Raw genomic sequence first — 13534 nt, 5'->3', positions numbered from 1 at the left:
AAGGAAACTCATTTAACTGTAAAGTAGGAAAATATTTTCGATTGACAAGTAGAAACAAATATGGACTATATTTAAGGGATTTTTAAAATTTGGAGATCTCCAGAACTTAGAACTATAAAGTATATGTCATTGATCAGTGCTAAAGTAGTGACACAAAGGAAAAATAATTATAATATCATAATTAATGCATATTAGGAGGGCTAGAAATAGAAATATTTAAAGCCATCTTCAGAATTTATACCTTTATTTTGTCCCAAATATATGCTTAGTTACTTGATATATATTCACCATAAGTCAGTCAAAAGCTAGAACTCAGGAAATCAAATTTTATGATCATTTGCTAAAAAAAAAAAAAAAAAAACCTGACAGATTTTTAGTATACTCAAAATACTCCTGAATTCCAAAATACTCTTGTTTGTATCATACCAAGAGTTTGTGTATCTCACAAAGTTAGACCTTTAACTATCTTTTGAAATTGTTTAGATTTTAATTGTTATTACATAAAAATGACATGAGTTTGAATAAATGTTGAACAAAAGCGGCTGGGTATTAAAATCACTGAGAGCAGTTTCCTGAAATTCTTTTCATATTTTCAATGCACATTTTGCTTGGATTATTAACATAGTATACTGATATTACCCAGTGCAAGTTCATCAGTAGAAAAAAGTGGTAATGGACATCTTGCATTATTAAATTGTCCGGTCTTCAGAGAATTTTTGGTAATCTGCCAAAATTTGGAGGACTTTTAAACTTCTAATTGATGCTTCTGTTTGTCCTAAAAGTGAATGAGTGCTACTGGTATTTTTACCATATGGTATTTTGGGACATACTCTTTTACATTTTACTAAAGGTTTTAAGTTGATTTGAAAAATTTTAAAGACTGTTCTAATGAGAAACATACTTAAAAATGGATTTAAATATATTTCTATTTCTGTATCACCTACTGCTAAGAGTATGGAATACAACAGCTTATTTTTGGAAAATATATATATCCAGAAATAAAATAAGATTATTGCATAGCACTCGGAAGTTTCAGAAACACATTTCCTCAAGTAATATCACTTGTGCTTCTAACAACACCTCTAGGGAATAGATATTACAGACATCATTCTGTACCCTGAGAAATTCAGGCCTGCAGAGGTTAACTGACTTATGCAAAACCATGTAGCTGTTAAGTAGAGCAAACATATTGGAACAGGTCTTCTGGTTCCAATCCTCAGACTTCTTGAGGATGGATAGCAAATGAGTCTTCACTTCTTGTCATCTTGATTGGTTTTGGTTTCTAGGATTTTGTTCTTTTCCAACCTTCATCTCCTCAATTCATGTAAGTGCTGAATTAATTGAGGTAGATTTTAGGGAAGAGTTCAGGCAACCCTGTAACCCAGCAGGCCATGCATTCCCATCCAGAGGCAGAGATGCAGTATCAAACAAGCTGAGGTCCAGGGAATTCTATCCCAGTCCAAATGCATTCGTGCATAAATTCTTAGTTTGGAGAGTTACTGGAAAACCAGGCCCATTCTAAGATTTTTGAGCCTCCATGACAAATTCTAAAACAGAATTCACGTGGAGCTCTGACTTGCCTTGTAATTGATGTAGGAATCCTCAGAATGAGAACCCTAAACTGTCCCCTTTTAAGAATTTAAGGATTCTTAAATATAGGGCCTATATACAGTCAACCACTAAGTAGGCTTGTTCCTGCTCTCATTCCTGCTCACATGACTCAGGAATACACCAATCTCACACCAACTAGCCCCTATTTTATAGTCCCAATATGACCCTGTTGTTCGTATTACCCTGACTCTAAACCTTGAAAACACTGGGTTCAACTCAGAATGGCAGAGGCAGAAGCTGTATCTTGATCTCCTTAGCATGGTGGGGAGTCAAGCAGCCATGTGTTGCTGTGTGTGTGTATTCCCAGGCCCTGCTGCCCAGAAAATGACAACCCCATCTTGCTAGGAGAGCAGAGAAGTTGAGCCACCACCCACTGAGCTGTGGCTGTTTACTTTGCATATTGCTTTTTTGGGGGTAATGTGTTGCAGCATTGAGGCTATGAAGAAGAGAATATTCACAGAGCAGTACTTTTCCCTCCACACCCAGTGGACTTTGGGCCTATTTAGGAAGGGAGAAGAGAACTAACTGTGAATCTTCCTATAAACCTGACAGACAGGATTGGGATATTTGCAGTGGAAAGACCAGCACTGATTGTTTTAAACCACTGCCCTGTCTGTTTGAATTTAGATTTGGCATCATTATTCTTTCACTACAAGCTGTTAAAGAACAACTCCTTCCCTATAGAAATAATAAAACTATGCCAAAAACTATCCCATTGTCTCTTTCATGGAAACTCACCAAAGACAGAGACCCTACTAGTTTTTGGATCCTATTAGATTAGCATGAAAACTGGGTAACATTTAATTAAGGTGAGTATTAATATTTTTTCAGATTGCTTTATTGATCCTTGATACAGTAAATATGCGGGCACTCTGTAGTCATAGTGTCAAAATGCATATTTGGTAGATAATTTTCAATAAGTATACAATTACAAACGATCTATTCAACTACCAAATCTATTTGGTAACCACAAAATAACTAACTAAAGGTGCTTTAAAATTATTTCTAGTTTTCTAAAACGCCAACTGATTTTAATTTTCTGAAATCAGTTTAACAAGATGCAGTTAAACAATATCTTGTTTTCTAATGACTTTTTTTGCATAAATTTTCCATCTCAGATGAATTAAAATATATATCAAAATCTTAATAATACAAATTTTGGAAGAGTAACAAAACATTTAATTTATAACATGGAATTAAAATGTTAACAAACAACTCTGAGGCAAATGAAACCAAAACTGAAATAATTAAATTGATATTTAGCTGGAAATGACTAAGGTTTCATGTTAAGTAGGTCACTCTTTTTATTACCTAAATATGTCCTTTTAAATTGTAATTAAATTTCATACATATAGATGTTTTATGTATGGCTTTTCCTTAGACAATGACTAAATGTGAAGATAATTGTAAAAAACGTTACTTAGAGTTTGGTGGATTTATTAGGAAAGTAATCTTTGTTATTTTAGTTAGCATTTGTAGTCTTTACAGGATAAAAGTAGTGGACTCTTGGTTTTGTCACCTTTTAACAATTTCTACCTACTATTAAATAAACTGAACCCTAGTTTTCATCAGTTTGTGTGAGTTAGGATCACATATAATGAGCTCAGTTTAGCATCTGTGAATAAACTGTATTCATTGTGGTATGAAGAAGATTCTCAAGCAGGTGATGCTTGCCACACGCTACAGTATTACCTAACATGATGACAGGTTCTGTGGGTGTATCTTATGTGTTACCACTGTGAAATGACCACGCCCCCCAAGATCATATGCCCCGACTCTCTTGAACTTCTGGAAGCTTTACTTAACTCTTTTTTTTTTTAATTTATTTTTTATTGGTGTTCAATTTACTAACATACAGAATAACACCCAGTGCCCGTCACCCATTCACTCCCACCCCCCCCCTCCTCCCCTTCTACCACCCCTAGTTCGTTTCCCAGAGTTAGCAGTCTTTACGTTCTGTCTCCCTTTCTGATATTTCCCACACATTTCTTCTCCCTTCCCTTATATTCCCTTTCACTATTATTTATATTCCCCAAATGAATGAGAACATATAATGTTTGTCCTTCTCCAATTGACTTACTTCACTCAGCATAATACCCTCCAGTTCCATCCACGTTGAAGCAAATGGTGGGTATTTGTCATTTCTAATAGCTGAGTAATATTCCATTGTATACATAAACCACATCTTCTTTATCCATTCATCTTTCGTTGGACACCGAGGCTCCTTCCACAGTTTGGCTATCGTGGCCATTGCTGCTAGAAACATCGGGGTGCAGGTGTCCCGGCGTTTCATTGCATTTGTATCTTTGGGGTAAATCCCCAACAGTGCAATTGCTGGGTCGTAGGGCAGGTCTATTTTTAACTGTTTGAGGAACCTCCACACAGTTTTCCAGAGTGGCTGCACCAGTTCACATTCCCACCAACAGTGTAAGAGGGTTCCCTTTTCTCCGCATCCTCTCCAACATTTGTTGTTTCCTGCCTTGTTAATTTTCCCCATTCTCACTGGTGTGAGGTGGTATCTCATTGTAGTTTTGATTTGTATTTCCCTGATGGCAAGTGATGCAGAACATTTTCTCATATGCATGTTGGCCATGTCTATGTCTTCCTCTGTGAGATTTCTCTTCATGTCTTTTGCCCATTTCATGATTGGATTGTTTGTTTCTTTGGTGTTGAGTTTAATAAGTTCTTTATAGATCTTGGAAACTAGCCCTTTATCTGATATGTCATTTGCAAATATCTTCTCCCATTCTGTAGGTTGTCTTTGAGTTTTGTTGACTGTATCCTTTGCTGTGCAAAAGCTTCTTATCTTGATGAAGTCCCAATACTTCATTTTTGCTTTTGTTTCTTTTGCCTTCGTGGATGTATCTTGCAAGAAGTTACTATGGCCGAGTTCAAAAAGGGTGTTGCCTGTGTTCTTCTCTAGGATTTTGATGGAATCTTGTCTCACATTTAGATCTTTCATCCATTTTGAGTTTATCTTTGTGTATGGTGAAAGAGAGTGGTCTAGTTTCATTCTTCTGCATGTGGATGTCCAATTTTCCCAGCACCATTTATTGAAGAGACTGTCTTTCTTCCAATGGATAGTCTTTCCTCCTTTATCGAATATTAGTTGCCCATAAAGTTCAGGGTCCACTTCTGGATTCTCTATTCTGTTCCACTGATCTATGTGTCTGTTTTTGTGCCAGTACCACACTGTCTTGATGACCACAGCTTTGTAGTACAACCTGAAATCTGGCATTGTGATGCCCCCAGATATGGTTTTCTTTTTTAAAATTCCCCTGGCTATTCGGGGTCTTTTCTGATTCCACACAAATCTTAAAATAATTTGTTCTAACTCTCTGAAGAAAGTCCATGGTATTTTGATAGGGATTGCATTAAACATGTATATTGCCCTGGGTAACATTGACATTTTCACAATATTAATTCTGCCAATCCATGAGCATGGAATATTTTTCCATCTCTTTGTGTCCTCCTCAATTTCTTTCAGAAGTGTTCTATAGTTTTGAGGGTATAGATCCTTTACATCTTTGGTTAGGTTTATTCCTAGGTATCTTATGCTTTTGGGTGCAATTGTAAATGGGATTGACTCCTTAATTTCTCTTTCTTCAGTCTCATTGTTAGTGTATAGAAATGCCACTGATTTCTGGGCATTGATTTTGTATCCTGCCACGCTACCGAATTGCTGTATGAGTTCTAGCAATCTTGGGGTGGAGACTTTTGGGTTTTCTATGTAGAGTATCATGTCATCGGCGAAGAGGGAGAGTTTGACTTCTTCTTTGCCAATTTGAATGCCTTTAATGTCTTTTTGTTGTCTGATTGCTGAGGCTAGGACTTCCAGTACTATGTTGAACAGCAGTGGTGAGAGTGGACATCCCTGTCTTGTTCCTGATCTTAGGGGAAAGGCTCCTAGTGCTTCCCCATTGAGAATGATATTTGCTGTGGGCTTTTCATAGATGGCTTTTAAGATGTCGAGGAATGTTCCCTCTATCCCTACACTCTGAAGAGTTTTGATCAGGAATGGATGCTGTATTTTGTCAAATGCTTTCTCTGCATCCAATGAGAGGATCATATGGTTCTTGGTTTTTCTCTTGCTGATATGATGAATCACATTGATTGTTTTACGGGTGTTGAACCAGCCTTGTGTCCCGGGGATAAATCCTACTTGGTCATGGTGAATAATTTTCTTAATGTACTGTTGGATCCTATTGGCCAGTATCTTGTTGAGAATTTTTGCATCCATGTTCATCAGGGATATTGGTCTGTAATTCTCCTTTTTGGTGGGGTCTTTGTCTGGCTTTGGAATTAAGGTGATGCTGGCTTCATAGAACGAATTTGGAAGTACTCCATCTCTTTCTATCTTTCCAAACAGCTTTAGGAGAATAGGTATGATTTCTTCTTTAAACGTTTGATAAAATTCCCCTGGGAAGCCATCTGGCCCTGGACTCTTGTGTCTTGGGAGGTTTTTGATGACTGCTTCAATTTCCTCCCTGGTTATTGGCCTGTTCAGGTTTTCTATTTCTTCCTGTTCCAGTTTTGGTAGTTTGTGGCTTTCCAGGAATGCGTCCATTTCTTCTAGATTGCCTAATTTATTGGCGTATAGCTGTTCATAATATGTTTTTAAAATCGTTTGTATTTCCTTGGTGTTGGTAGTGATCTCTCCTTTCTCATTCATGATTTTATTAATTTGAGTCTTCTCTCTCTTCTTTTTAATAAGGCTGGCTAATGGTTTATCTATCTTATTAATTCTTTCAAAGAACCTCCTCCTGGTTCTGTTGATCTGTTCCACAGTTCTTCTGGTCTCGATTTCGTTGAGTTCTGCTCGAATCTTTATTAACTCCCTTCTTCTCTTGGGTGTAGGATCTATTTGCTGTTTTTTCTCTAGCTCCTTTATGTGTAAGGTTAGCTTTTGTATTTGAGTTCTTTCCAGTTTTTGAATGGATGCTTGTATTGCGATGTATTTCCCCCTTAGGACTGCTTTTGCTGCATCCCAAAGATTTTGAACGGTTGTATCTTCATTCTCATTAGTTTCCATGAATCTTTTTAATTCTTCCTTAATTTCCTGGTTGACCCTTTTATCTTTTAGCAGGATGGTCCTTAACCTCCACGTGTTTGAGGTCCTTCCAAACTTCTTGTTGTGATTTAGTTCTAATTTCAAGGCATTATGGTCCGAGAATATGCAGGAGACAATCCCAATCCTTTGGTATCGGTTCAGACCCGATTTGTGTCCCAATATGTGGTCTATTCTGGAGAAAGTTCCATGTGCGCTTGAGAAGAATGTGTATTCAGTTGAGTTTGGATGTAAAGTTCTGTAGATATCTGTGAAATCCATCTGGTCCAGTGTATCATTTAAAGCTCTCGTTTCTTTGGAGATGTTGTGCTTAGAAGACCTATCGAGTATAGAAAGAGCTAGATTGAAGTCACCAAGTATAAGTGTATTATTATCTAAGTATTTCTTCACTTTGGTTAATAATTGATTGATATATTTGGCAGCTCCCACATTCGGAGCATATATATTGAGGATTGTTAAGTCCTCTTGTTGAATAGATCCTTTAAGTATGATATAGTGTCCCTCTTCATCTCTCACTACAGTCTTTGGGGTAAATTTTAGTTTATCTGATATAAGGATGGCTACCCCTGCTTTCTTTTGAGGACCATTCGAATGGTAAATGGTTCTCCAACCTTTTATTTTCAGGCTGTAGGTGTCCTTCTGTCTAAAATGAGTCTCTTGTAGACAGCAAATAGATGGGTCCTGCTTTTTTATCCAGTCTGAAACCCTGCGCCTTTTGATGGGGTCATTAAGCCCGTTCACATTCAGAGTTACTATTGAGAGATACGAGTTTAGTGTCATCATGATATCTATTCAGTCTTTGTTTTTGTGGACTGTTCCACTGAACTTCTTCTTAAAGGGGAATTTTAAGAGTCCCCCTTAAAATTTCTTGCAGAGCTGGTTTGGAGGTCACATATTCTTTTAGTTGCTGCCTGTCTTGGAAGCTCTTTATCTCTCCTTCCATTTTGAATGAGAGCCTTGCTGGATAAAGTATTCTTGGTTGCATGTTCTTCTCATTTAGGACCCTGAATATATCCTGCCAGCCCTTTCTGGCCTGCCAGGTCTCTGTGGAGAGGTCTGCTGTTACCCTAATACTCCTCCCCATAAAAGTCAGGGATTTCTTGTCTCTTGCTGCTTTAAGGATCTTCTCCTTATCTTTGGAATTTGCAAGCTTCACAATTAAATGTCGAGGTGTTGAACGGTTTTTATTGATTTTAGGGGGGGATCTCTCTATTTCCTGGATCTGAATGCCTGTTTCCCTTCCCAGATTAGGAAAGTTTTCAGCTAGAATTTGTTCAAATACATATTCTGGCCCTCTGTCCCTTTCGGCGCCCTCGGGAACCCCAATTAAACGTAGGTTTTTCTTCCTCAGGCTGTCGTTTATTTCCCTTAATCTATCTTCATGGTCTTTTAATTGTTTGTCTCTTTTTTCCTCAGTTTCCCTCTTTGCTATCAACTTGTCTTCTATGTCACTCACTCGTTCTTCCACCTCGTTAACCCTCGTCGTTAGGACTTCTAGTTTGGATTGCATCTCATTCAATTGATTTTTAATTTCTGCCTGATTAGCTCTAAATTCTGCAGTCATGAAGTCTCTTGAGTCCTTTATACTTTTTTCTAGAGCCACCAGTAGCTGTATAATAGTGCTTCTGAATTGGCTTTCTGACATTGAATTGTAATCCAGATTTTGTAACTCTGTGGGAGAGAGGACTGTTTCTGATTCTTTCTTTTGAGGTGAGGTTTTCCTTCTAGTCATTTTGCTCAGTGCAGAGTGGCCAAAAGCAAGTTGTATTGGGAAAAAGAGAAAAAGAGAGGAGAGAAAGAAGGAAAGAAAAGAGAAAGAGAAAAAAAAGGGAAGAGAAAAAAAACGAAAGGAAAAAAAGAAGAAAAAGAGAAAGAGAAAGGAGAAAAAAAAGGGGGGGTGGGGGAAGGAAACAAATCAAAAAGCAAAACAAAACAAAAAAAAACAAAAAACAAAAAAAAACAAAACAAAACAAAACAAAAGAACCACAGGGGAGTATCTACTTAACTCTTTCAAAATAGTACTCTGACTCTTCCTCAATTGATTTTACCAGCCATAACCAGCTTGTCATAAAATGTTTCTTTGCATAAATCACTCCCTTATTTTAGGACACCATGCCAACAGAATATTGTAGAGCTCTCTAAGGTGGTTTTACTGTCAGGCTCCGGTCAAATTCTCAAAATCATGCCTTCTGATCACCTTTGTCACTCATTCATACTTGTCATTCAATTTGGATTTTTATCCATCCTTTAAAGCAGGTTAAAAACCTGTTCATCCATGGAACTTATGCATCTAGACCAGCCCTGGACTGCAATTCTTACCTTTTCTCACTCATTAGCACTTGGCATCTGCTGCCTAACATTGAGACCTATCTTTGATATCTCTCAGTGAGACTGGGATTTTTTTGAAAGCAAAGATTATGTATTATTATACTTCATTATAAACCCCTCCCCCCTAACCTTCCTTAATGCCTTCTACATAGTAAATTCTCTGTAAAAGAATAACTGATTACTTGAAAAGGCACAGCCGTATCATTCATTCATTCATCATTGAATTATTCAACAATTTTTTAAATTTCTACTATATAAGCCAAACATTGTATATACAGCACTGAACAAAATGGACATGATCCCAGCTCTACAGAACTCACAGTCACTGGACCAGATATATTCTGTCCAATTATTTTTCTTCATTTGTATTTCATTTTAAGGGTATATAAAACTTAAAAAGTTGTTTGATCTTTCTTTTACTAGTATTTCTATGTATGTGACTTACTACCAAAAATTAGTTAATAAAAACTTAGATTTATACATAAAAAAAGTAAATATTCAGTTTACTCAGCTCCAGAGTTTGATCTGACCTTTGACTATTCACTTTAAGCTGAAAAAATATAGGTTAAAAAATGTATCACAAGAAACTCTTTTTCTTTATTCATTGCAAATCTTGTGCTTTGGGGGAGAATAACAAAGATTGTGATTTCCCAGCTCTTCATGGGAGCCATCATGTACTACTTAGGTCTTACCAGAAACTTTTATTCAAGAGGTAGCTGAGAATATACGATCATATCAGGGATTACTTTGACCTTTTCTATATTCCATGTTTTGATTAGCTGGCTATTCTATTCCTATCCCATTTACAGACAAATCGCAAAAGGCTTGAATGGCAAGCCAGAAATATAGAGAATATTGAAAAGGTCAGTGTGATTTAGCCCATAAGCACAGTATTGAAAATATATGGCAAGTCATTATCACTCTTAATTCCCATGACAAGGACTAGGTAAAGATGGGAAATTATTCCAATTAAAATATTCTTGTTTCATACTGAAGGCTGACATGGCAAAGCTCAAATGGCCCCTGGACTCCTTTTTTTGTGATAACTTCATAAGTTAGAAAGAAATTGTAATTGAATTAAACAGGACAAAAAAAAAAAAGAAGTAACAAGCTCTTCTGATTTTGAGAGTCCATCATAGAGGGAATAATATAGTGACTTTTCTAAAAATTCTAATTATGCATGGGTAAGACAGATCCAGCTACAAAACCAATTCAACAGTCACCCCCTGCTCTCTTTTCACCTACAGCATAGCTGTCAGTCAGAAGGCAACTCTATTTATTTCCACGGAAATGAAGGAAGTGAGTTCAATTTTGCCACCACCCGGGATGTAGATCTTTCTACAGAGGATATTCAAGAGCAGTGGTCAGAAGAATTTGAAAGCCAGCCTACAGGGTGAGTAATTGCTATTCCATGCTGTGTATAGCACTTATATTTATTCCACTGAACATTTTTTAAGTGCCTATTATTAAATAGCAAAAGCATAGTTAAATCAATATTGATTATTCTTTTTTAAAGGATTTATTTATTTGAGAGAGAGAGAGGGAGGAAGGGCGGAAGGAGAGAGAGAGAGAGAATCTTAAGCTACCACTGTGCTGAGCACCCAGCCCAATGTGGGGCTCAATCTCATGACCCAGAGATTGTGACCTGAGCCAAAATCAAGAGTCGGGTATTTAACCGACTGAGCCACTCAGGTGCCCCAAAGCTGATTGTTCTTACAGACGGGACAAATAGTTACACTTGCCCTAAACATTCTTCATTAAAGAATCAACTATTTTTCTATGTAGTAAAAATTTGTAATTACAAATACCTTTTAACTGCAGTTGAAGCACTTATAGTTCATCTTTGTTTATTCAGCTTTTACTGGGAAAACGTTTTCTTCAATGTGTATAGAAGACAAAATCTTTCTACTACTATTATATTGAGACTTTCAGTCTTCTTCCTAGAGATTTATAGATGCTGCTACTTGATTTTTAGTGGAATGTGGTTTTGATCTATAAAAATTGTTTAGGGAGTAAAATTTATTTTTGAGAGTTTTTTTTTAAGATTTTATTTATTTGAGAGTGAGAGCACAAGCAGGGGGAGTGGCAGAGGGAGAGGGAGAAGCAGACTCCCCACTGAGTGCAGAGCCTGATGCAGGGCTTGATCCCAGGATGCTAGGATCATGACCTGAGCTGAAAGCAGGCGCTTAACCAACTGAGGCACCCAGGTGCCCCTCTTTGAGAGATTTCTGAAGGAGAAATATGAGCTGATGTTGACGAAGAAGAGAGCTAAAGCAATGAGCATAGTTTGGTGGTGGTATTTTCTGGCCATTCTGAGCGAGGTGCCTTCTTCTAGGTCCTGTGGCCCTTAAGATATTTCCTACCAATGAGCAGCATTTTCCTGGAAGTTAGAGTTGAAAAAAATTTGCAGGTTCAGAGAATCTAAATTCATAAGGTAGTGTTAGTGGAAAGCAAACTCTAGAAATGTTTTCAGTAAACACATGTGATCAGAATACCAGGTCTTTATTGTTTAGTATGTGTTTTCTAAGACTCTGTTGAAGATGAATGAAATTAACATAAAATGTAATTTTATAATGAATATAAGATAGCAATAATTTAAGTATTAATGGTGAGAAACTTTCCAAAAACAGCATTTGAGGGAGTCATGTCTCTCTGATCTCAACAAATTAAATCAAAATTGGATGGGACTTGTCAGTGCCCAAGAGACAAGAAGGCCATGGCTCTCTTGGGCTCCCTGCTTCTTTTGCATTGTCCAGGAACTGTATTCAGACCCAATGGGACAGAATCTGGCCAGCAGCCTGATCTACCACTGCTGCTGTGACCTTCAGCTACTCCAATGGAGTCTTTCACTGTTGAAAGCTAGATTTCTGCTGTGGCTGACCCAGCCCTGCCTTAAGGATGTCCAGCCTGTGGCAGGCCAAGTATACCTCTGAAGGAGGCTGACACTCTGAGGGAACTCATTCCTTCAGAGCCTAGCAGTGCTGCTCAAAACTCTTCAGTCCCTAAACCTCTTCTCCTTGGAAGGTCCTGGCATACTTGAAGTTCCATGCCCAGTGTGGCTCGAGTGTTTCCTTGAGGAACCAGCAACTCCTGTTCCTCTGTTCCATCTCTAGGATTTCCCCAAGAGTCGGGCTTCTTTCCTTGTTATACTACACAGGGAGTGTTCCATTCCCCTTACAAATCAATGCGCTTTGATAGTCTCCAAAATTTTGACAATGCAAACAAGGCTTCTTTACCTACATTTTGGAGATAAGGAACCATTACCAGTATATCAGTTCTCCCTTTCTGATTCCTGATACAAAATATCAATTCAATATATATATATATATATATATATATATATATATATATAATCAATTCAAACCCCTTTCCTGGTTATGGAGCTTGACTGCCTATGAGAGAGTCCCAAATCTTGAAGCACAAGAGATTCATTGACCTCCACTTCTTCATCTCTCCAAGCTCATACCATCCATGTGGAAGTGAAGTCATCCTCTTCAGTGAGACCCATATCCCCTGGGGGCACAGATGCTTCCCAGTGATATCCAGCCCCTATCCCCCTAAAGCAGAGATAGAAACACAAGTGATATCCAGCCCCTATCCCTCTAAAGCAGAGATAGAAACACAATCTCCAGAAGGACAACTATCATACTCACATAAAACCCTATCTACCTCTCTCCTGAAGTCTTTAATGTTACTACTCTTATTCTTCTGGGGGAGATAAAATTTATTTTTAATTATAGCCTTCATATCCACCTAGGTCCCTGTCCCATAATGCTTTCTTTTCCTTTTTTTTTTCCAGCTTGTTGTATCATCAAAGCTTGTCTATAAAAGAACAAAAGAAAAGCCTTTTTTAGATGGATTAATGGTCCATCCAGCAATCTGCTAAGAACATTAGTGAAAATTTAGTACAAGCAAATAGAAAACCATGAATTAAGCTTTAAAAGGAATTGATTTTATATTAGAAGAAATCCAACATATCTTAGAAAATTAGTTCAGAGACATAGCTTGCAAAAAATTATTCCAATTAACAGAGCAGACATTCCTTTTCACAGAGCACTAATGATATAAGAGAATTTGTGGCTAAACCAAATCATTTGTCTCCCAAAACAAAGAGGGAACTAAAAGCAGTTATGCTTGAAAAAAGAACTAAAGTCAGTACAGACACAGAGGAACATCAAAACAAATGCCATTCACTCAGTGACTCAGGTGGTTTCAATTATGCTCTTTGGCCACTTCTCAGTACTGAGGATGTATCAGGGTTTTGGCCACAGTTAAGAGGCTAATACTTTCAGGCCACACTATTGTCAGCAGGTCTCTGTTCCAATAACGCAGAATAATGTGCTTGACGAAAGCACCTGTGCCACTCTAATTGATATACAATTAATTCATCTAAGTTCTAAAAGCAGTAAATTACTCTAGCAACTACATCTTAGGTTTATTTGTAGCTTTTCCCCTAGGAAAAGGATATCAGGCCACACACCCCCAGATTTACCTAATTGTTGCCCTCATCTGGTTGCCCAGTGATCC

At 37.5% G+C, this 13534-nt stretch overlaps 1 protein-coding gene across 2 annotated transcripts in view; it reads left to right on the top strand.

Moving 5' to 3' along the window:
• The window catches only part of RELN (reelin), a 498583-nt gene that overhangs the window by 299142 nt on the left and 185907 nt on the right, over positions 1–13534 (top strand). For both annotated transcript variants that reach the window (XR_013360335.1, XM_077863957.1), the window contains exon 11: positions 10255–10400. Coding sequence is in view for 1 of the 2 variants with exons in the window: in XM_077863957.1 (XP_077720083.1) it covers positions 10255–10400 (146 nt within the window). In the remaining variant the exon portion in view is untranslated. The remainder of the gene's footprint in view (positions 1–10254; positions 10401–13534) is intronic.

Source organism: Canis aureus, chromosome 21, assembly GCF_053574225.1.
Source record: "Canis aureus isolate CA01 chromosome 21, VMU_Caureus_v.1.0, whole genome shotgun sequence".
Lineage (NCBI taxonomy): Eukaryota > Metazoa > Chordata > Mammalia > Carnivora > Canidae > Canis > Canis aureus.
Note: the sequence above shows the minus strand (reverse complement) of the source record. Positions and strands in the feature narration are given on the sequence as shown.